We start from the raw sequence: 23,807 nt of genomic DNA, 5'->3' as shown, positions 1-23,807 counted from the left end.
GGAATTCAGGCTTGCCCTGAGAGGTCCAAGGAGGTCATTTGCGGAACAAATTCAAGTTCACAGCTGATCTGGGTCGTTGCTCTGTGCTGGAGGAATCTCAAACCTTGCCTCAATGAAATAAAAAAGACTTAGCAAGCTTCAATTTTAAATACTTCTAATGTTGAAAGTAGAAACCGGGATGCTGTATAACGACAAGCCAACATTTACGGAGCACTCAGAGTAAGTACCAGGCCTTCTCACAGCAGGTGGGTGACATAGGCACCATTTTACCGATGGGCTGATGGAGTCTCAACGAGAAGGAACTTGCCCAGTCGTGCAGCTGGTGAATGGCAAAGCAGGAAACAAGCCCCAGGGCCTGCATGATACCAACTCCATGTTTGTACCCGCTGTACCCCACCCCACCCCCAGGGGTTCTGGAGCCCTGGCCCCTCTTTAAGGACAAGGACTCCTCCTTCCGGCACCCACACGTTCCTCTGTGGCAAGTGAAAGAAACAAGCTTGCTTTTTGTTAATAAAGTAGAATAACATTTATTTATTTCTTAAGTTTTATTATACATGCTGTATTCATGGAAAATCAAGACCTTTGAAGGACTCAAATTAGATATAAATTATGTTCAGCTGAGCTGGTTATGAGTCATGTTTAGCATGAGAACAGTTAAGCTGAAGCTTTCTTCTCCTTGTAGGTTGCCATCATTTTCTTGATTTCAGCAATAGCTTTGCCTGGATTCAGCCCCTTGAAAAAAGAGAAGAGAATCAATAGCAAATGATAGGTGAAATTGAATGGAAGAAGCCCATGACCTTGGGTGAAACTCCTCCCCCAGCTGGTGCAGTGTCAAAGCAGAGTGAATGCAAATCAGGTCCTCTAAAACCCCGGGGCTTGGGTGAAGAGCTTCCTTCCATGTCTACTTTCAGACATTTAAAAACGGTCGGGGGGCTGGCCTGGTGGCTCAGGCAGTTAGAGCTCCGTGTTCGTAATGCCAAAGGCTACGGGCTCGATTCCCACATGGGCCAGTGGGCTCTCAATCACAAGGCTGCCAGTTGGACTCCCCCAAGGGATGGTGGGATGTGCCCCCTGCAACTAACAAAGGCAACTGGACCTGGAGCTGAGCTGCGCCCTCCACAACTAAGACTGAAAGGACAACAACTTGACTTGGAAAAAAGTCCAGGAAGTACACACTGTTCCCCAATAAAGTCTCCCAATAAACAAATCTCCATAAAAAAAAAAAGTGATACGATGGACTTTAAAAAAAACACAAAAAAACGGTCGGCTCTCTCTGGCAAGAGCCCTGTGTTGTTTTCTTCCTGCTGCTGTGGCTCACCATAGTAGGCCAACAAGCTCAGGGCCGAGCGTCTCTTCCACTGACTACAGCTGGCGTCCAAATCAGCCAGGCATCCCTAACAGTGTCACACAGGAAGTACCACTCACTACGTCATCATCAGAAACCAGCACACACAAGCTCTCAGAGTCGTGTGGAGGAAACTGGTTCCTCCCCACCTCCAACGCAAGTTTGCTCTTTGCCGGCTGCCTCTTCACGAGCACACGCCACTCCTGACACTTCAGTCCTGAGGCAGAGCTGAGGGCCGCGGACCCCGCGTACCTTGGGACAGGTCCGTGTGCAGTTCATGATGGTGTGGCAGCGGTACAGAGAGAACGGGTCCTGCAGCTTGGCCAGGCGCTCCTCTGTGAAGTCGTCTCTGGAGTCGATCATCCAGCGATAGGCCTGGGAAATGGGGATGGATGGGCTGAGCTGTCATGCTAACCGGCCAGAGCAGCCCTCTGGTGCACCCCAGCTCCGGGAGCACAGAAGAAAGGGGGTTCTCTCAGCTCCGACGCCTTGTCTCCATACTCTTCAGTTCTGGCCGTCTTCCAAGGAAAGGCGCCCAACTCTCTTGATTAATGACTCCCATGAACCTCTGAATTACACTGCACCTGGTGCTTCATTAAACACAATCAGGCGTCATCTTCTAATTAATTTCAAGTTGCTCATTAGCTTCCTACCCAGATTATGAATTAGTGAACGCAGGGACTGTGTCATATGACTCTTTATCTGTCTTCCTGGCACCTACCTACTGTCTTTGAGTAAACTGATGACGTCACAGACCTGACTAGAGATAATATTTGTTCCACTTACTGAGTCTTTATATTAGTCCACCCATCCCAGAAGCCTGAGACCAGCCAGCTGAAAACTGACTAACCTCCTGACCACAGGGCCTGCTCTGGTAGCGTTACTGAGAGAACTTCCATGTTTCCCAACAACTGAGGCTCCTGGTTCAAGTGCCAGCTTTGAATGTACCTCATTATTCAATCTCAACCATGGCTGGGAATCAATACTGCTCAATTGTCACACAACCACATCGTTTCTCTTTTTGTGGGAAAATGAGAAGTTGTTTTGAGTTGCTCAAGAGTCTGGGGAAAGCACTGACCATAAATCTACAATGTATAACTTTTCCGGGAACAAAAACAGTGACTTTCACAGAATGAAAGGAAATGAAAAGCAATACTACTTTCTATGCAATCCCTAAACCCAGTTCTCCTGGTTTCCATCAGCCTGGAAACAATTTCCAACCTGACAGCTAGCCGGGTAGTCGCCCCTCAACAACACTTCTCTCTCCCCTGCTCGCACCTTCAAAATCCCTGTGAGAGGGAGATGGGGAGCCATGACTAGGCAGTCTGGGGGAAGCAGGCAAGTGGGTAGGTAAGAGCCAGCTGCACAGGAAACACATTTTAAACATCTGCAAGGCATGGTTTGCCAACCAGCATGCCACCACCCCGGGCGTTACTCTCACCACACTGAAATGAAGGCCTTTTGCAGATGAAGCCCTAGATTTACTGAAAGCCAAGTGAAGACAATGCAACCAATTACCCTGTTTGTAATGGATGCCAATGAAGGAAGCCATCACCCCCTGAATGTCTGGTGTCCAACAACATATTGTCCTCTGGGATTCCCGGATGCTTGAGTTTAAACTTCTCTTAAAGCAATTACGGAGCAGCTTACCTGCATAAGAACCGCAGGCCCCAAGTATTTGTCTCCATTCCACCAGTAGCTGGGGCAGCTGGTGCTGCAGCAGGCACAGAGAATGCACTCATACAGGCCATCCTGAGTGGGGAGAAAAGAAAGGGTCCGTCACATCCTTAGGTGACTAAATGTGATGTCTGGGGTCCGTGCATGAACGAAATGTCAACTGGCACGTGTGTGTTCTTGGTGAAATCCTAGCAGTGGCTTGCTGAGATTTACCAGATTCATAAAAAAGATCTTAGAATTGAAATATAAACATTTGCTGGTAAGAGTCCAGCATTCTTAAGTCCAAGCACAATGTACTTATTCTTTAATCAATACCCCCACCTATCTAAGACAAGAAAAAAAAACAAACGAAAAACACCATGAAGAAACCTTACCACCTAGAACACAGTCTAAGAGAAACTAAAAGGCCCTGGGCGCCGGGGCACCTGGCAGTTTCCACCAGCTTTGGCCTGGCCCAGTAGAGGAGACCTTAGGCTTTCGATGGGAACCTCGGCATCACCCTAAATAACAGCCAACCTGTGTGGAGCACCATGTGCTTTACGGACGTAACCTCACTTGGTTATCACAATAATCCTATGGGGTGAGTACTATTAGAGTCCCATTTTACAGGTACGGAACCGATGCTCAGAGAGGTTAGGTCACTTGCCCAGGGTCACACAGTGGCAAGTAGCACAGCTGCAATGGGACCCCAGGGGGTCTGACCCTGAAATCCCTGCTCCTTAACGCCTGCAACTCTGACGTTATCTGCCCAACCAGTTCTATCAAACTGGACGTCCAGATTTGGGGAACAACAGAAACGGATTAAAAGCAGCAAAACAAGGATGCGCTGACATCTGAAGAGGCAGCTTATGACAGATGATACCGAGTTTTGGTGATGACTGTAACCATGAGTCTTCAACATACGCTATGTATTACTGAGGCAGCTGCTAAGAGCGCGAACTGGCCCACTGGTCTAGATAGCATAAGGGAAGGGGACTGAAGCGCCTTGATGATAGTTAGATTCTTTAGTTCACTTGTAGGAAAATCTGTAACGAAATTAATTGGAATTCTTTGGATGGAACTGGGAAGATAAAGATGCTTATCTAGCCTCGTCTGTAACAGTCAGGAATGGGAAATAATCGCACAGCTCCACAGCAGTGGGAATGGCTGCTAGCTCACGCACAGTACCTACAGCTGAAGTCGTAGGAAGCCAAGTGGAAGCTAATGCTTAGGAAGAATTTTCAAGAACACTCATGGAAAAATGTTCACAATAACATAATTGAGAAAAAGCGATACAAAAGCATCTTTCCATGTTTATCCTGGCTACATGAAGATGTAATCTACAAAACAAAAATTATCTTTGGGTGGTAGAATCTTCGATTATTTAAAAATTTGTTCTCTGTATTTTCCAATTATCTACAATGAGCATTATGGCTTTTAAAACCATGAAAAAAGTTATGTTCAGCATATTAATTTAAGGAAGTGAAAGATACTAAACAAACAGATGTTTGGTATTTAAATAGGTACCTTATGATTTCTGAGAAAAGAAAGCAGGCTCAGGGAACCCTTCATTCCCTAATACCATGTCAAGGAGATGCTTACTAGCTACGAGCTACCTGAGGAATGGGAGGTGATGAGTTGGGCAGGCGTGGCCAGTTCCAACCTGGGCCCTGGGATGTGACAGGCTCCCTGGGAGTTAGAAATGGGGGGCAGAGCTATGTCCTGAGAACAAGAAACTCTTGGAAGAGGAGTCAGCTGCTCTCACAGCATCATGTGTTGACCCTCATGATCTCCATGATGAGCCAGGCATTCTTACAAGGACTCTCTTTTCTTAACGTTTTATGGGGCAGAGGAGAGGGCTAACTATTGTGCATTATCTCATGCTGCTACCCGCCCCCACCTCTTCAACCCACACTTCCCCGCAAACATCTATGCAACAAAATTCCTCAAATCAAGACAGTCAATGGGGGGTAATGACCAGTTTCTCCCGATCTTCTATAGACTGCAGGTACTGCTGCTTGCCTTCCTGGGATTCATCCTTTTTCTTCAAATAAGGCTCAATGGATTTGTACTGAGCATAGAAGTTGCTCAAATCCTGAGGAAAAGAGAAAGAAAAGGGTCAGATTCCCCCTTCATCCCTTAGCTTTCTTCTCCACCTATTTCTTGGTATGTGCAGAGATTCTGAAAGGGGAAAAGGTCACAGTGTTAAGTGTGCGTAGGAAATCTCTGCTTCACCTTCTTGGGAAACCTCCCAACCCCATTTGCCCTTGAAAACACCCGGTCAGTGAAGGTGGTCAAGTACAGGGAGGAGGAAATTAAAGTAAAAGCGTAACAACTGCTGCTTTCCAAATTGGTATTTTCCACATGAATTCTCTGTAGTTATGGCCAAATTCTTCATTTCTGGGACTGTTCCAAGTCTGTAATTCTGTGCCGTTATTCTCAGTCTTCACCAAATGAACTGCTGGAGGATCTTCCAGGCATGTTTATCTTCCAACATTCAAACTGCATAATTAAACTCAGGAGAAAAGCCTGCCCTACAGAACTGACAGCACAGCACGCACACACCTCTCCCCAGGCAAACAAAATAAGGGGGGAGGGAGATGCAGAAACTCACAGGAACAAGATCCTTTATCACATACATATGTGGAAGAGGGTAGATTTTTGAGACTTTGTTGAGGTTGGTGTCAATCCTCCGGGTGCAAGCTAGAGTGTTGCCCCCATTGATGTTCATTGCACAGGAGCCACAGATACCTGCGGGAGGAAAGACATTTAACACTCCTTTACCCAATTCACAGCCATCCAGCTTCACAGTCTTTTTTCCGGATGGTCGTTTCTCTACCATCAGGAGCAGTGCTGATAGGCAACACACGCGGCAGAGGTGCCTGCTGTCTTTTCTTCTTTTCCTCCTCCTTCCTGCCTAGAGTATAGATCTAACCGTTGTAGTTCCAAACACCATTTTGTGCCCCTGAGGCAACCCTGAGGTTGGATGGCACTGGATGCCGTTGGCATCACGGAGTTCCCAACACACCAGTCCTACCTCCACCCTTCGTGTATTTTGAGAGAAAAATCAGCCTCTTTCTTTTATTTGTATTTTTTCAGTCACTGTTCTCTGAAGTCAAACTCTAACAGATACACTACCCAAAAGCAAATCAACATTGTTTTGGTCATCTTAAGGCTGAGGCCTGGGTACAGATTATCCAGAGGTCGCTCTCATTCTATTGTCTCCACAAAACGAGCAGCACAGTGGTTGCCCTGGGGATATGAAACCCACAAAAGCTGCCTGAGCGCTGACTCTCCAAGGACAAGAATGAACTAATGTGAAAGCAAAGCAAAGCACAGCAAAGCAAGCAAAAATAAGGTGCCTGGAAATGAGAATTTTCTTAGCCTGGACTCATTTCCTGCATGTGGAAATATCCTAGGCATTTCAGAGTTTAAAAATGACGATGCGATCTCAACCTCTGGTACCACTTCTCCGAAGCTGGTGTTTGAAGGTCACCAGGCCTGAGGAATGTGGTTACTTGTGAAGTTTGCATGGGGTTTTCCCTTTTATAGGACTCGACCCTCTCCCTCTCCTGTAAATCTTAACAAGAGTACAAGAGAACACAAAGATCTGTCTTCAGCAAATACTCCCAAAGTTCCTCAAGAGATTGAATATTATCAATATATTTATGTACGCTTGGTATTCAACCGGGGCAGTGTGCTCTTATAAGAAACGGTATACAATTAAAAAAATAAATTCGGTGAACCTTCTCTTGAAAAGACTCTCCTGGAAATTCTCTTAGTAAGGGAACAAAAAGGGGTGGCAGTTAATATCATTCTGCCTCATATATTTTAATCCAGATGGGCCCCACCTTATATTCTTGGCTCTGAAAGACTCTTATGGAGAAAGGTTACTAAAAAGCATCTATATTTCCTGTGTTGCCAGGATTTCTGTGGGGAAGTTGGGTGTTTAATTACAGCAGAATGTTCCCTGAACAGCAGGACTCAGCCAAACCATCATAATATCTGTCAGCATTTGCTACATTAAGTCCAATCCTGTAAGATTAGCTGAATCAAAACAGATGTCTTAGGACAAGGACTCTAAATACTTGACATACACAGCAGAACGAACAGAAAAAGCGATGGGCCGATATCTATAGTGACTTCTCCTTTGATGGGAGGTTATTTTAGGAAGAAAGTTCAACCCCTGTCCTTGGTCTTGGCCCAAGCTACGCTGTTTTGGTTTTATCCCAAGTTTTCCAAGCCCGAACAGACTGCACTGCTGAGTGCAGTTCTGGAATCTAACAACTCTGGCTGACTCCAGCTCGCCATCCATGTGTCCTTTGGGACATCCCTGGGCCTCAGTTTCCTCATCTGTACATTGAGTGTAAATAATAGCTGCACCTGTCTATTTCACGTAACGTGCACTGAATGGAGCCCAGCGCACACACGTGCTCCACGGCCATCAGGGCCAGTCGCCTTCACAGCAGCCCCGTGTAGTTTTTGCCACGTTTGAGTACCACTTGAGCGATTATTTAGGGGTTTTCTTGCAATAAATCATTTTTACTGACATTCATATTAGAAAACCATTCCTATCCCTATTACACTATCAGTAATAATTATATTTTTCCCTAGTATGTAAAATACGTACATGGCTATTTTTTTAACCCCCTACATCAGATGATTTATGTCGACGAAAAACATCCAGCCTAAGAAAAAGCTCATAAGAGTTTATTTGAGCCAAATTGACGACAATTGGCGGGAAGCAAAGTCTCAACAGACTGAGAAAATGCCCCCTCAATGGCTATGAAAGTAAAAGACGTTGGTTTGCACACTGCCTGACGTCTGCTCATGTGGCACCAGGACGACACTGGGAAACGCTTTCCCATCCAGAACATTCCTACTGAGTACCTGCTCTCCGCACACAGAGTGCTGGGAGCTGGAGGTGGGCTCACACGCCTCCTGGTGGGCAGCTGTTAGGTGTGCAGAAGCACCAGCGAGCCCCTCTCACTGGCCCCCTAATATCTGAGCTCAGCAGTGCAGAGGTGGCCAGCTAGGTACCTGAGCTAGTCCTCGAGGGGAGCAGCAGCTCTCAGGGAGCGCCAGAGGCAGCTACCACGTGACAGAAAGCTCCGAAATGGAAGTAAACTCAGAAACTAGACCTCGTACCACAGCTCAAATGTCCGACAAGAAAAGGAAGTGCAGTGCACAGCAAGGTCCCTTGGGAGAGCACTGCAGCTGCTCTCTACTAGGCATTTCTGTCAGTTTGGGCCAGCCCAGACTTCTTTTGGGAACCAGAATGTAAGTGTCTGGAACTGACAGGGAAGGAAACGCTTACCTTCTCTGCACGATCTTCGGAAGGTCAAGGTAGAATCCATTTCATTCTTAATCTTGATCAAAGCATCCAACACCATAGGACCACATCTAGCCAAAACCAAACACAGCAGCAAGAAAATCCCGGTCGTATTTACGTGATGTTCCGTCTCCGCACACTTTTAGCATAATATGACAAGACATCTGCCTATGTTCCACGTTAGCTGCTCTTACCCATTTGGCCTTCTCAGGCCACATTCCGAATTTCGCCCATAGTTCTACTTTTGCACATTATTGCAGAGTTCTGTTTTGATGACCACACTGAATATACATTTCTAGGAAGTGGAAAGCTAAAGAAGCGTTTATGTCAGGAAACAACTTCCATATATTGGCAGATTTTGTTTTTTCTTCTAAAGCTCCCTGCAAAGCTTTCCCAAATAGTTTATTTCAAATTTTAGAATCCAGACCGTAAGTAGCTTTAAATGTCTAGTTAATAATAATAATGCTGAACCATGACAGAAAATGGGGTACAGAGGGTCAAACAAAGTGAATCAACCGCAGTCCTCTAATCCACAGCACCGGGTGTTCCACGCACGTGGGCGCAGTGACGTGACGGCAGGGCAGCAGCCCTGGGCTCGGAACCCAGAGTGCAGGCCTGGCATCGAGAGCCTCGTCTGAATCCTGGCCTGGATACTTACTAGGTTACAGGCAAATCACGTATCAGTTTCCCACGTATAAAGCACGCTATGTCTCACAGGACTGTTGCAGGTGTGAGTGAAGACACCGGGACATGAACTAGTTGGAGCAGGGTCTGCCACCTATATTTAAACTATGACTATCCTCATGTAGAGGCTGTGACTCTATGGAAATGGCTTATTCTCTCTGAGCCTCAGTTTCTTCATCTGTAAAATGGACTTAATATTTGTACCACAGGATTATTATGAAGATTACATAAAAACATGTGATTTTCATAGTACCCGGCACACAGATCCGTGCTCAACAAATCTATGTCCTGGTTGCTGCCCCCATCCCTCGGTATTTTTCTATGCAGGGGATTTTTTAAAAAATGCCCCCTCCCCAAATATCCTTTAGTGTTATCTGTATTTCTCTCCCCACCCAGCTTTATAGAGATAAAAATCGACAAATAACGTCGTGTACATTTAAGGTATATGACATGATAATTTGATCTATGCATACATTGTGAAAACAATCACCACAATAAGGTTAATGTGTTTGCATTATTTGCATTTCTATCAGCAATATGCAAACACCCTTTTCACTGTACCTTTGCTAACACTGGGAAACGGAACCTTTAAAAACCTCTGTGATTCTGAGAATGGAGAAATGTTGTCATCGTTAGCGTCTTAATTTGACATCTTTGAATACTACAGTGGTTGAGTATTTGTCATAAATTCCTTAATTTTTCTTCACTCACCACTTACTTATTGCAAGTCTTCTCCATGTCAGGTTCCGTTCTAGGTGCTGGAGATACACCAGAGAACAACACAGATGAAAATTCCTCCCCGCAGAGAGCGTTCATTCTAGTGGGCTAATTTTATAGACTCAGTCTGTCCATGTTCTTTATTAGTTTACTGAGGTCCTGGGAATTTTTTTAAACAGATCTGAGCCTATTATCTTGTAATACTCACTCCCAATACTTCACTTCTGACACTCTGGTCAGCAAACGTGTGCGTGTTGTTCCCATACTAAACCGTTCTGCACACCAGCTGGGTGTCCCACAATGTAACTCAATTCTGATGCTACCTACCTGGGGGGAGCATCAGATGCCAGAGGTTAAGGACTGTCCCACAAGACTCCTGTGCTCTCCCCTCAGATGCCAACTACAAGTCCAGGTTGTCACCTGTGCTTCTGACCAACTGGCTATCAATGGGAGGTTCTCACGGCCCCTCCTTGGGATGGTCATTTGCTACAGTGGCTCACAGAATTCAGAAGAACAGTTTGCATACTGTTTTTGCAAGACTAGACTCCTGGTGTATTATAAAGGGATGCACTCAGGGGCCACCTCCTGGAAGAGACGCACAGGGCCAGGTATGCAGGACGGGGAGCAGAGCTGCCACGCACGCCCTCTCCGGGCAGGCCGTCCTCCGAGCACTTCCGTCAGTTTACCCACCCAAGCTCTGTGAACCCCACACTTCAGGGATTTTTTTCTGGAGGCTTCATTACATAGGCACAACTGATGACATCACTGGCCATTGGGAAGTGATTCAACCTCCAGCCTCTCACTCTTCCCAGGATATCGGGGGTGGGGTTGAAAGTTCCAATCCTTTAGTAACAGGGTTGCTTCCTCTAGCAACCAGGCCCCATTCCGCGGTTAGGGAGGGGCTCCCTGGAACTCACCTCATTTACATCAACGCTGGCGTGGCTGAGAGGGGCTTGTTATGAAGAACAAAAGATACCCATTTCACCTCCGGTATTATTTACCTGGAGCTATTTCAGGAACTGGGAACAAAACTGAAATGTTATGTATAACAAAAGATGACCCTATAGGTCTTATCCCCTTTGGCCACCTGGAGATCCTTACAAGTGAAGACGGTGGAGGAAGAGTAGCTCCAAGGAGTTGTAATGTGAAGGACTCCACCTGCTGCTGCTGCTTTGAAGATGGGAACTCCCAGCCAAGGGACAGGCTGGCTCTAAAAGCTGGGAATGGCTCATAGCTGACAAAAAAATAAGCACTCTGGTCTTACAGTCACGAGGAACTGAGTTCTGCCAACAGCCCGAAGAACAGAAAAGGGATTCTCCCTTGGTCTCTAGAAAGGAACGCAGCCTGCTGACATCTTGATTTTAGTCTGAAGAGACCTTTACTAAATTTACAACCGACAGAACTATAATAGAATAAATATATGTGTGTTGTTTTAAGCCACTAAGTGTGTGGTTATTTGTTATGATATAAATATAAAACTAAAACATGGGTACAGATAGTTTTTAATATTTTAACTACATCCCTATTTTGCCTTATCACCATTTCTTCCATGTTTATGGTGTTTATCATCATTATAGAATACATACGTCCAGATACACAAAAATTAACACAAAAGCATTCAGTTATTTAAACTGGTGATGTGTTAAATGACTTCAAATATTACACATAAAGCTAACTCAACCATTATTCCTAGAAATTTGTCATACTTTGATTTAGGGGAATAAAAGGTATTTTACAATTTTTTTTTCCCGGTATTATCTCACTGAATCAGAAACCTCATTCTTGTTTTAAAAAGAGATGATAAATTCCAGAGTTATTGGATGATGTGTTTTTAAATCTTCCAACGATGTGGAAAGCATGCCCCTGAATCAGATGAGGAGCTCACCTTTACTTATCAAATATCTTTCACAGAGATACTCACTTATTCAAATCAATCTCATAAGTTTGCATATGAGGTTTATCTCCAGTCTTGTCTGGGTCCCATCGGTAGATGGCAAATTTCTTGATTCGGGGAGCTGCAGCTGCAGCTGTCTGGGCCCCTCGGCAGGCCTGAAATTTACAAAGTTCAGAAAAAAAAATATTAAAAATGCAAGCTAAATCCTTCTATTTAACTGCAATACTGGCTACAAACCGACATATTACTGACACACGGTCTTCTTGGGAAAGGCAGTCATCCAATATCCAAGAAACAAATATGAAGCATCTAACATATTCCAGACATGGTGCTGGGGCTGGTGAAATGACACTTAATAAAACAGACGAAGCCTTCACCCTCATAGAATCTACTCTGTACTGAGCCAAGAGAGGAATGAAATATTTACAGTAAAGTGTAGATGGAAGAATACAGCAGGTGCTCTAGGAGAATACAACAGAATTATACTAATGCAAGAAATCAGGGCAGTCCCATAAATGATATTTAAGTTGAACGTGATGAAGAGAGATTAAGGAAAAGGAGAAGAGGTGTTTAAGCTGAAGGAACATGTGTAGAGGCCTGGCTGGGGGAGAGCACAGTGCCTCTGTGAAGAGCTGAGAAGCCCAGAATGAGGCAGAGTGAAAGGAGAGAGGCTGGAGTAGCAGATGTAGGGAAATCAGGAAAGACTTGTAAGTTTTGATTTTATCCTAAGAGCCATGAGAGGCTAACAAAAATTTTTTATCAGGTGGGTGACATAATCATTTTTATTTTTGAGAAGAATATCACTGGTTACAAAGGGAGAATTGCCAGATGACATCGGCGAAACCAATTAGAAAGCTACTGCAGTTGCCAACATGAGATGCTGGTGTTTTCAGAATAGTTGTCATAGTCGGTCAGTTTGGGCTGCTGTAACAAAATACCGAAGACCGGTGGTGGCTTAAGCGACATTTATTTCTCACAGTTCTGGAGGCTACGAAGTTCAAGGTGTTGGCAGATTTCTCTTCTTGGTTTGTAGACAGCCACCTTCTTGCCGTATCCTCACGTGGCGGAGAGAGAGAGATCCCACGTCTCTTTTCTTTATAAGGGCATTAACTCCATCATAAGGGCCCCACGCTCATGACCTAATCTAACCCTGATTCTCTTTCAGAGGCCCCATCATCCTGGGGATTAGGACGTCCACCTGGGAATTTGGGGGGAACATGTTCAGTCCATAGCACTACCCCAGGAAAGCAGATAAAGAATATTGTACCTTAAAACAAAATAAATAACAAACAGCTGAGTCCTGCTCCCTGTGATGATTCTATTACACCTCCTGGCCACTTACAGTCTCTGTCAGTGGGTTTCACAGAGTGAGCCAAGGAATCCTGGGGTGCCATCTCAGGGGCTGCCGTGAGTCAGGTCAAGAGGGTGGGGCTCTGACTCCCCTCCCTCCTTCAACCAGGACAGCTTACACCAAGAAAGAACATATTTGCAAAAAGGGTGCTGTTGCTCAAAGTTTTATATTTAAATTTATACTCATTTTTAAAACCACTATTTATTATTGCCAGATACTGTATTAAACACTTTATATGAATGACTGCACTAAAGCTGCATTTTAAAGATGAGGAAAAAAAAAAAAGGCTCAGAGATCCAGTGACGGGCCCATGATTACAGAGCTGATGAGTGGAGCCAGAACTGGAATCCAGGTCTGTCTGTCTGGCTCCATAACCCATGTTCCTAAACATGGCACTGTCCCACTTAGTTGTGAACATTCTCAGTCTCTGCTTGGTGCTAAACTCCTTGAGGGCATATGTATTCGGCAGAGTTCCCCAGAGAAACAGAACAAACAGTGTGTATGTATACATGAGTAACTATGTGCACACACATATAAAAAGGAAATTTATAATAAGGAATTGGTTCATGTGATTATGGAGGAGGGTAAGTCCCAGGATCTCACGTGGCCAGCAGGGTACCAAGGCGAGCCATTGATGTCCAAGCTCCTGAAGGTCTGTGCAGCAGGAGAGCTGATGATGCAGGTCCAGTCCAAAGACCAGGAGGCTCACGGCCCAGGAAGAGCTGATGTTTCAGAGTCCAGAGGCAGGATAAAAACTGACGTCGCAGTTCGAAAGCAGTCAGGCAGGAGGAATTCCCTCTTATTTGGAGGAGGGCCCGCCTTTTCTTCCAGTCTGCCCTTCACCTGACTGGGTAAGGCTCACCCAGTCAGGGAGAGCAATCTGTTTACTAATGTCATCTGTTTACTAATGTAAATGTTAAACTCTTCCAAAACACTCTCACAGAAACATCCAGAATAACGTTTGACCGACTATCTGGGCGCCCCATGGCCGCATGACACACGATATGAACCATCACAGTGTGCAAGAGCTTATATTTTACATCTCCCAGTAACACCTGGTCCAGGCCTTTCCATACAGCAGTTCCCCATGGTTAGGAAAGATCGAAGAAAAAAAGCACAAAAACTGAGCATCTATACTAGAAATGTGACTTATTTTAAATCTACCTTACAAGGCTGAACAATGCAACCCCTATCAAGCCATCAACAAACACAACAAAAACACGCCTGCATTTGGCATGTACTTATAAGGCTAAGTCAACAGCTAAGCCGTTCCCATTTGCTAGTCCTTGCAGCCCTTTTCCATTTAGGCAGAGCAAACAAGGCAGAGACCAAGCGACGTCCTGCTGAGCTTCTATCAACACTATGGTGATGGGGAGGGGAGGATCCTGTCAGTCCAAGTAGCAGTTATAAGGTGAGCCGTCAACTTGTATATAGAAAAATTCAGACCATATTCCAGGCTAGCTAATTCTCTTGTAAACTGTTAAAGAAAGTAAAAACTCTGAAGGCTAACTGAGTAATTGCAAGAAATGCAATGGTGTTTGTCACTTGTTGGCAAAATCACCCCAAATTAAGTGAAGCAGAAAAATCTATCAGCTCTCAGTATGAAAGAAAATCTATGAAGAACATGAAAGCTAAGGTGAAGATGAAAACTGTCGTTATTTTATCACCAAGGTGGCTGAGATCATTAATAAAAGGAAAGTCATTTTACAAATGAACATTTTCCACGATGAACTCCATTTTGTAAAATGACAGGGACATTTGGCTATCGCCACCTTGTGGTATTTAAGAGGAAGTGTAGGAGGTGGAAAGATTCACAAAGGTATTCGCTCCAGGGTCATTTTACTTGCTTAGTGCCCCCCGCCATCTTTTTTGTTTTTGTTTTGCTGAGATTTAATTCATTACAATAAAATTCACCAATTTTAAGTATATACAGTCACGCACCACTTAATGATGGGGGACGTTCTGAGAACTGCATCATTAGGTGATTTCGTCGTCGTGCGAACATGGCAGAGCGCACACATACAACCTAGATGGTCCAGCCCACTGCTCACCTGCTGGATGGTCCCGTCTACTGCACACCTAGGCTACAAACCTGTACAGCGTGTCACTGTACTGAATACTGCAGGCAACTGGAACACAGTGGTAAGTATTTGTGTATCTAAACATGTCTAAGCATAGAAAAGGTACAGTACAAAAGACAGAAAATGGTTCGCCTGTGTAAGGCACTCAGGATGAACGGAGCCTGCAGGACTGGAAGTGCTCCGGGGGCGGGGGTGGTCAGTGAGTGAGTGGGGAGTGACCGTGACGGCCTCGGACGTCACTGTACACCACGGAAGGCTTTAGAAACTCTGCCCCACAAGCCCTCCCCCTGCCTCTTTCCAACAGGGTCAGAAGCAGAACATCGAAGCTGTCAGCGCTGCTCCAGGAACAGGGCTGTGGGCTGGACTGGTTGGAAATATCGAGGAGAAAGTGGCTGGGTGAGGCGTCGACCACCTAACAGTGACTGTCAGGAAGGAGAGAAAGGTGGCCTGAGGATCAGTAGCAATAAGAAATCAAGATAGAAAGAAAGGAACACAGGGATGGTCATGCAGTGTGGTTTGGGCTATCGCGTGCTGGCGCAGTGGTCAGAGTAAGAACTTTGTGGGTATTCATAAAAAAGAGGGTGTTTAAAACGGAGAGGGTGTAGAACTGAGGACTCAGTATTAGACTTGGGCCATTTGTTTTTGGTTCTGTTGACCCTCTTTAGCAGAAAAGGCTCTCTCTCTGCCACTGAATTATGGAAGAAATAAAACTCAGCTGTGCTTTACACCAGGACAACCTGCAAATATTTCCAAAGTCAGGGACAGGCCTGCTGCACACGACCACAGAGCTCTCACTAAAGTGGCCGCGGCACTCAATAAGTCTTAAGGGAGCTCCTGCGGACCTGTGTCCTTGTGCAGGATCTTTGGTCCTCGACAAAGAATTTACAGCGGTGTGCTCTGAAGACCGTCAAGCTAGATCTGGGGGGGCGGTGGCACCCTCTGAATACACAGTGCTGAAACAGGTCTGTGGCTCGCTGACTGGGATGTCATCTGTGCACTCAGAACTGAGGTGCTGTGAGTGACAGGGAATCTACTGCCAACCCCACAAGATACTGCTCCCGTCCGAGAAAACAAATTCCTCCTGAACCACATATCCTTCCATTTCGCACAGGAAATTCAGCTGCATTATAGTCTTATGGGACCACCATTGTATATGCAGTCTGTTGTTGACCGAAACATTATGTGGTATGTGACTAATTTGGTGAAGTTTGGTAAGTGGTGTAACTACTATCACAATCATGAGAGAACATTTCCATCCAGAAAGTTCTCTAGTGTTCCTTTACAAAGTGTCCTCTCCTTACCCTTTGCAACTGATCTGCTTTCTATCACTAGATTTATGCAAAATTTATAGAATTTCAGATAAACGCAATCAGCGTATCTTGCATCTAGTTTCTGTCATGCAACACAATACTTCTGAGATTCATTCATGTTGTTGCGTATATCCACCGTAGCTTTTTTAAAGTTAAAATTTTCATTTTGAAGTATTTGTAGACTCACATGACTTTATGAGAAATAATGCTGAGATCCCACATACTCAGTTTTCCCCCAGACAGAACTACAGCACGATATCCCAACCAGAATACTAACGGTGATAAAGCTGCAGGACATTCCCATCACCACAAAGGTCCCGAGTGTTGCTCTCTCACAGCCGTGCCTACAGCCCTCGGGCCTCCCTCTGCTACTGCTTAAACCCTAGCAATCACCACTCTGTGTCCATTTCTATAATTTTGTCATTTCAAGAATGTTATATAAATGCAATCGTCTAGTATGTAAGCTTTTGGGATTGGTTTTTTTCCATTTGGCACAACTCTCTGGAGATCCAGCCAAGCTGCTGTGTACCTCCATACTTGTTTCTTTTTACTCCTGAGTAGTAGTCCATAGTATGATGGACCATAGTTTGTTTAGCCATTCACCCAATGAAGGATATCTTGGATGTTTCCAGTTTTTGTCTATTATGAATAAAACTGTAATGAACAGTTGTGGGCAGGTTTCTGTGTGAATATATCTCTGGAACAAATGCCCAGAGTGTAATTGCTGAGCTGTTTGGTAGTTACATGTTTAGTTTTTTGAGAAACTGGCAAACTGTTTCCCAGAGTCCGTGGCGCGGGGAGAAGGACAAATGCCTTTTTAAAAATATGTACACTTCAATTTTTTTTTTTTTTTACCAAAACATTAGTAAGACTTGGACTTTAAACAGAATTGGATTCTGGGCTGTCAGCTATGACTGCATGATTCTAAAGCCCGATTAAATAGTATTGTCAGTGGGCGATAGGCGTCTGGTTCCATCAAGTTCAGGCTCACTCTCACAGGCCTGTCAAAGACGACTATAGTCACCTGCAATCGGTCCTCACTTTAACACCTCTTTCTAATACTTAAAAGTGTGCTTCATATCCACTCTACAAAGATACCAAGGTCTAGACTAGACCATGCAGATCTTCCCAACGGGGTTAGGTTTATTTAGAAATCATTTAAAAAGTCTTATACGAATGACGTGAGACAAAAGCGGTGCAAGGCTGTACAACAGCAGAGTATCATAAGGCAATAAACCCCAACATAAGTTTTGGGGTCCCCAAATTAGTATCACTAAGTTTTAAAAAAACAATTTATTTAAATTCCTTTTGAGTTGAAAACATATTTTATACAACACTTGGTGGGGTAACAGGGAGCTAACAGGAACGAGAAGATATGGGAATCCAAGTGACCAGAGGAGGTTGTGGGTCTAAAAGTGACGGAGCTTTGCCCATCTCGAGGGCTGCACTAAAGTTAATCCACAAGGTTATGGGAGCTGTGATTAAAACAAAAAAAAATTCTCCCACGATAGAAATCTACAAATTTGTTGCGTAGGTATTTATAGAAGCAATAACAAAAGCTTTTGTTCACTGAGTCCTTATCATGTGTCAGACACTGTACTAAATTATCTCTAATCTTTACAACATCTCTGCAAGGACATTCTTATTATACTCTAAGATCATGTAACGAGGAGGCAGGATTCAAACACAGGGCATTTGACTCCCAACCTTTTAGCCACTATCCCATAAGTGGTGAAAATGCAAATCCAAAATAGAAAAGTACAAGAAAAGAATTCCTTTTCCTAAACAGATCTAAGGAATAATAGAAGTTGTTACTCTAGTCACACACTCAGCAAGATTTTACGTGGCAGTTGTCCCCAACATACTCATTCACTTATTTGTTTAATAAATAATTATGGAGTGGCTACTACATCCCAGGGACTGTTCGAGGCTTTGGGGATGAAGGACAAAACAGACATACACCCCCACCCTCGTGGAGCTTACACGGAGACACACACAAATAAAATCTATAGTATGTCAGGTGGTGAGAAAAGTGCAATAGAAGAGAGGGAAAAAAAGAAGGGGGATGAGGATCCTGGCTATAATTCTACAATTCTCAATGGGGTGTCCAGGGAAGGCGTCACTGAAAAGGTTGACAGCTGAACTAAGACTTGATGGAGGTGAGTATGCAAGCCATACATACACCCAGGGGAAGAGTACATCAGGCAGAGGGGACACTGAGCACCAAGACCTTGAGACCGGAATGTGCTTGAGGGGCAGCAAGGCAGCAGTGGAGTTGAGCATGGAGTATGAGGGACGGAAATAGGAGAGGAAATCAGGAAGTCAGGGGAGAGCCAGATCACGTAGCCTTGTAAGGAGTTTTGCTTTTACCCTGAGAAAGATGGGAAACTACTGGAAGGTTCTGAGCAAAAGAGTGAAAAAGCCAGACAAGTTTTGAAAGCATCATTTTCGCTTCTGCTTTGAAAATGAACTGTAGAGATGTAAAGACGAAAACAAGGAGCCAGGTAAGAAGTAACTGCACGTGACAACATGGGTGGACCTAGAGGGTATGATGCCAAGTGAAATACGTCAGACTGAAAAAGACAAATACCATGTGATCTCACTTGTATGTGGAATCTAAAGAACACAATAAACGAACAAACAAAACAGAAACAAACTCAATAGATACAGAGAACAAACTGTGAGTTGCCAGATGGGACGGAGGTTGGGGACCCGGGTGACAAAGGTGAGGGAATTAAGAACTACAAATTGGTAGTTACAAAGTAGTCACGGGGATGGAAAGTACAGCACAGAGAATACAGTCAATACTATTATAAAAACTACGTATTGTGTCAGATGTGTACTAGACTTTTCGGGCAATCACTTCATAAATTACGTAAGTGTCTAACTACTATACTGTACACCTGAAACTAATATAAAATAATACTGAATGTGAACTGTAATTAAAAGAAAATCGTCCAGGGATATATAGTACAGCATAGGGAACAGAGTTAATAATATTCTAACAACTATGTCCAGTGTCAAATGTGTAATAGACTCATTGGGGTTATTACTTTGTGAGTCACGTGGATGTCTAATCACTATGCTGTTTTTGTATACCTCAAACTAGTAACTCCCCCAGGTTATAAAAAGAGAAGTAACTGCAATAATCAGCTAAGAGATGATGATGGCTGGAACTAGGGAGGAAGCTATAGAAATGGGGAGAAGTGGTTAGTTTTTGAACACGTTCTGAGAAGGAACGGACAGGATTTGCTCAGACTGAACGTGAGAATTTTTGGCCCAAACCACGAACTGAGATGGAAGTTGGTGTGTGTGGTGGGGGAGTGTCAGGATTTTGGTTTGGGGCATACTTATCAATATGCTGTATTATTAGGCATCTATATGGAGATTTTGAGAATGTAACTGGGTAGCCATCTAAATCAGGACACCTGGGGTAAGGGCTGGGCTGGGGACAAAACTTTAGGAGTTATCAACATGTACAGGTAAACGGTATCTAAAACCCAAGGAGTTCATATACAGAGGAGGACGAAGCACTGAGCCCCAATGTTTAGAATTTGGGCTAATGAGGAGAAATCAGTAAAAGGAAACAGCCAGTGTGTGAGGAGAAAAACCTGGAGATTGGGCTGTCCTGGAAGTCAGGTGAGAAAAGTGTTTTGAGGCAGACGTGAACCACTGACAAATGCTTCAGAGAGAAAAGTATCGTGAGACTTGAGAAATGACCACTGGATTTAACAAAGTCAAGGTCACCGGCGGCCTCGAAATGAGCAATTTCAGGGAGGTGGTGAGGGTGAAAAGCCTGACTGTAATAGGTTTTGAGAGAAAATGTTAACTGAGCCCCATTCTAAACATTGGGGTTCAGTTCTTAGTTCTCCTTTTTACATAAACTCCTTGGGTTTTAGACATCTCACGTGAAGTTTTTCTATCAAGATGAGAAATGGGGTGATGGATAAGGCTTTTTTCTTTTTAAAGATGGGAGAAATTACAGCGTGCTTGTGTGCTGCTGCTGCTGATCTGACAGAGGACAGACTGGTAATGCAGAGGAGAGGGAAGAATCACTAGAAAGCTATCTTTAAATAAGTGATGGGATGTACAGTCTGAGTACAGGGTTAGCCAAAGGAGTGCTGCCAATTCTCCCACAGCAACAGGAAGAAAAGGAGAATTAGGAAAGCTCCCTTCAGGAGCAGGCTTGGAGCTAGATAAAGCAGACACACATTTGGAGGTAGGAGAGAAAGGTGTGGAAATGGAGAGGAGGAAGGCAAAGAGGTCTGTATAAACCTGAGTCAAACAGAAGGTACAGGCTTGTTTCTGAAATGTGAGTGGCACTGGTTCAAATCCAAGCTTTACCACTTACTAGCTGTGTGTACTCTGGCAAATTACTTAACCTCTTTGATTCTATTTCCTCTTTTGTAAAGAGGTAGGGCATATTAAAAGCTACCTCATAGGATTAACTGGAGGGTTAAGCTCCTAGCATAGCCCAGAAAATAATTTCTGCTTTTCCATATTGGCAACGTTATCAGTTCTTGTATTATTCTGAATGGCAGATAGATAGCCGAAGCCCTGCCAGTGCTAGGAGCAATGAAATATACAACTGAAAGTACTACAAGGTACTTGCCCTAAAGGAGTTCATAGTCTACATGAATAAGGCAACTCAAACAACAGTAATTACAATTATATAACTGTGGTTCAGTGGTGCAGACTAACGCATGAAAAGAATTCAGAAGAGAAATCCTACTGTGTCCTAGAGTCCTAGGAACCTACGTATTACCCATAGGTAATACACCAAGCTCACTGTTGAATTTTTTGGGGTGGCTTTTGTGGGTATGAATGCTCATTCCTATAAAGGCGATGGGGGAGGGACGCTTACTTGTCTGCTCTTAGGAGGCCCTCCAATGGCCTCCGCTGGAATCACAACACTGACCTTTGACACTAACTAGCTTTCTCTACAGTTCATTCTTGGAAAAGGGACCTGAACTTTAGAATTCCCTCACTGGTGGAGCTCTCACAGCTTCACTGCTTGCTCAACACTATAAAAGGAACGGGCAAACAGCTCATTGCCAATCATCAATTTAATGCTCAGAAGACACCAGCTTGAGGCTCTGGTAGGCAGCCCTCTTCCCCTATTTCCCCTTTTCATAAAGACTGTAAAATGACTGGTCCAAGTTCACATCCAGCATATTGGAAAGAGGTAACATTAGACCACAGGCCGTATGCCCTGTGTTATGCAGCCAGAGCAGGGACTTCAAATGAGAGATATTCTCGTGCGAGTGCAAAAGTGAAGAGGAACTAATTAATACTTCTTGTACACCTATCATGCGCCCAGATCTGTGCTAGGAGTTTTTCACGTACTATGTTAAAAAAAAAAAAAACTGGGTTTAAGGCCTAGATCTGCCAGTTGATGGCCATGATTATTTTGAGCAAGTAAACAATTTCTTCCGGAGGCCTCAGTTTTCAAATCTCTGAAAAGGAGGTAAGAATTTCTAGGAGTCCACCTTACTGGAGTTGATGAGGAGCCCAGGTAAGTAAACAGACTTGAAAGCGATTTGTCAATTCTCAGGCTGTTGTGTGTGCAATGGCGATTTCCCTTCCCTTTCTAAACACTCCCACTTAGAATGCATCTGAGAAGTGTGTAGTCTCCTGAAATACAAGCGGTGTGCGGATACCTGTCACTGCGCACTGAGTAATGAAAATAAGCGCTATACCGAACTCTGTACCCATGTGGCCCACGCCCAAAGTCGGTGAGGTCGGCATTATTACACGTCCTTTACGGGCAGGACATTGAGAGGATGACACCGCTGTAACTCTTTTGCTGCGCGGATTTCAAGTTTCCCCCCCAAATGTGTCAGAAATCCACAAAAAACCAAAAAGGTGATATTTTGACTATTTTATGCATTTACTAATAACAATGTGAGCTGCTTTATATATAAATGACATTTTTATGTATACAAATGTCCTATTATTATCCATCCTGGAAAAACACAAAAATATAGGGAAAAAATGCACACCTGCCGTTCCTAAACTTCCTTTCTGGAAGTTTCCATCCGCCGTCAGCAGATGGAAATATGCATTTGGAGATATGTGACCGCAGAGCCCAAGGGACTAAGGGACCCAGTGTATCCCGCGGCCCCAGAGGGAAAGGGTCCAGACCCTTCCGGGGACTGAATGGGTCCCCCATTTCTCCAGCGCCCGCCCTGTCCCCAGCACCTGACCTGCCCTTTCCCTGCCGGTCCCAGTCCGCGCCCTCCACCTTGCACCCTGGATGCGTCACCTCGCGTGCCAGTCCCTCTCCCTCCCACTCCTGCAGGTCTGTCTTTTCCCGAGGCGACAGCTGGGTGACAGCAGCAGGGCTCGGATCCCACGTTCCGACTCGAGTTCTGCTTCCCCCCGTCACTCACGTGCCGCGTGACCTTGGGCCATGCAAGTCCCCTCTCTGAACTTTCTCTTTTATTTCTACACGTCGTCGTCGCCCTGACGACCTCACAGACTGCGGCGCGGGAGGAGCGCGGCAGGGATGCCCCGGGCCACCGGAGCAGTGCGCAGCGGGGAGCGGTCCCCTCCCTCCCGGAGGCCCGGACCTGTGTCCCTCCGCCTCCTGCACGGCCCCCTCGGCTTCAGGCCGTGTCCGTGACCTTCAGGCCTGCCCTCTCTCTGCGACCCCGCGGCTCACCTGCAGGCAGGCTCCGCCAAGGGCTGTGGCCGGGAACCGCCGCCTCAAGGAGACTGCGACCACCGCCGCCATGTTGGCTCCTGGCGCGCAGCCCCACCCCTTCACCCCGAGTCGCTCCGCCGCCGTCCCGCCGAGCACCGCGGCGCGGGGCCGGCGTCCACCCAGAAGCCGCTAGCCGCGCAGGAGCCACCGAGTGAGAAGAGGTTTCCGGTTTCCCGGGTGGGAGGAGGGAAGGCCGAGAAAGTGCCCAGGGGCGGAGGGCCCGGCGCATGCTCAGTTGGCCTCCCGTGTTTCCAAGGTGACCTTCCCCAAAGGAGGCGGGGTCAGAGAGGGAGGGTTGTAAGAAGGGGTGGGGCTAAGAGCATGAGGGGCGGAGCCATCCCATCCGAGTCTAGTCCCGATTTTAACCCCTTTCTTCTTGAAAATGTCACAGTCGTTTATCACTCAGCTCTGTCGCTTAGTGGCGTGAGCCAGACATTTGTCAGGCACCGCGGTTTGCCTGCGCCTGTCCGGGTTTCAGCCCAGAGTCCCGAGTCCCGTGTCCAGAGGAACACCTCATTCCCGGGCGAATGCGGAGGCTTGGTGAATGAATGGAGGAGGATTTCAAAGATGACAGGCAAAGGTGCTACTCATCTATTCATCCACTCATTCAAGTCATCCAGGTGCTAGGATGCCGCAGTGAGTGAACAAACCAGGCTCAGACATTGCCTTCCCCGCACGTGCTCTCCAATACGCGAGTAACGGGACAGTTACACGATACACTCAGCTCCGTT

At 45.3% G+C, this 23,807-nt stretch overlaps 1 protein-coding gene and 1 long non-coding RNA gene across 2 annotated transcripts in view; one reads left to right on the top strand and one right to left on the bottom strand.

The window, feature by feature from the left end:
• Positions 1–501: 501 nt before the first annotated feature.
• SDHB (succinate dehydrogenase complex iron sulfur subunit B) lies at positions 502–23,222 on the bottom strand. Its single transcript, XM_081056548.1, has 8 exons — positions 23,035–23,222; positions 11,656–11,783; positions 8,319–8,404; positions 5,616–5,752; positions 4,980–5,096; positions 2,996–3,097; positions 1,598–1,720; positions 502–732 (listed from the first exon to the last, which is right to left on the bottom strand). The coding sequence occupies exons 1-8, from the start codon at positions 23,104–23,106 to the stop codon at positions 655–657; spliced, it is 843 nt and encodes a 280-aa protein (XP_080912674.1). The 5' UTR covers positions 23,107–23,222; the 3' UTR covers positions 502–654.
• LOC308501009 overlaps positions 22,686–23,807 on the top strand; it is a 13,445-nt gene continuing 12,323 nt past the window's right edge. Inside the window, exon 1 of the long non-coding RNA XR_013993817.1 lies at positions 22,686–23,227. This is a non-coding gene — a long non-coding RNA (uncharacterized lncRNA). The remainder of the gene's footprint in view (positions 23,228–23,807) is intronic.

Source organism: Rhinolophus hipposideros (assembly GCF_964194185.1).
Source record: "Rhinolophus hipposideros genome assembly, chromosome: 8".
NCBI classification, from domain to species: Eukaryota; Metazoa; Chordata; class Mammalia; order Chiroptera; family Rhinolophidae; genus Rhinolophus; species Rhinolophus hipposideros.
Note: the sequence above shows the minus strand (reverse complement) of the source record. Positions and strands in the feature narration are given on the sequence as shown.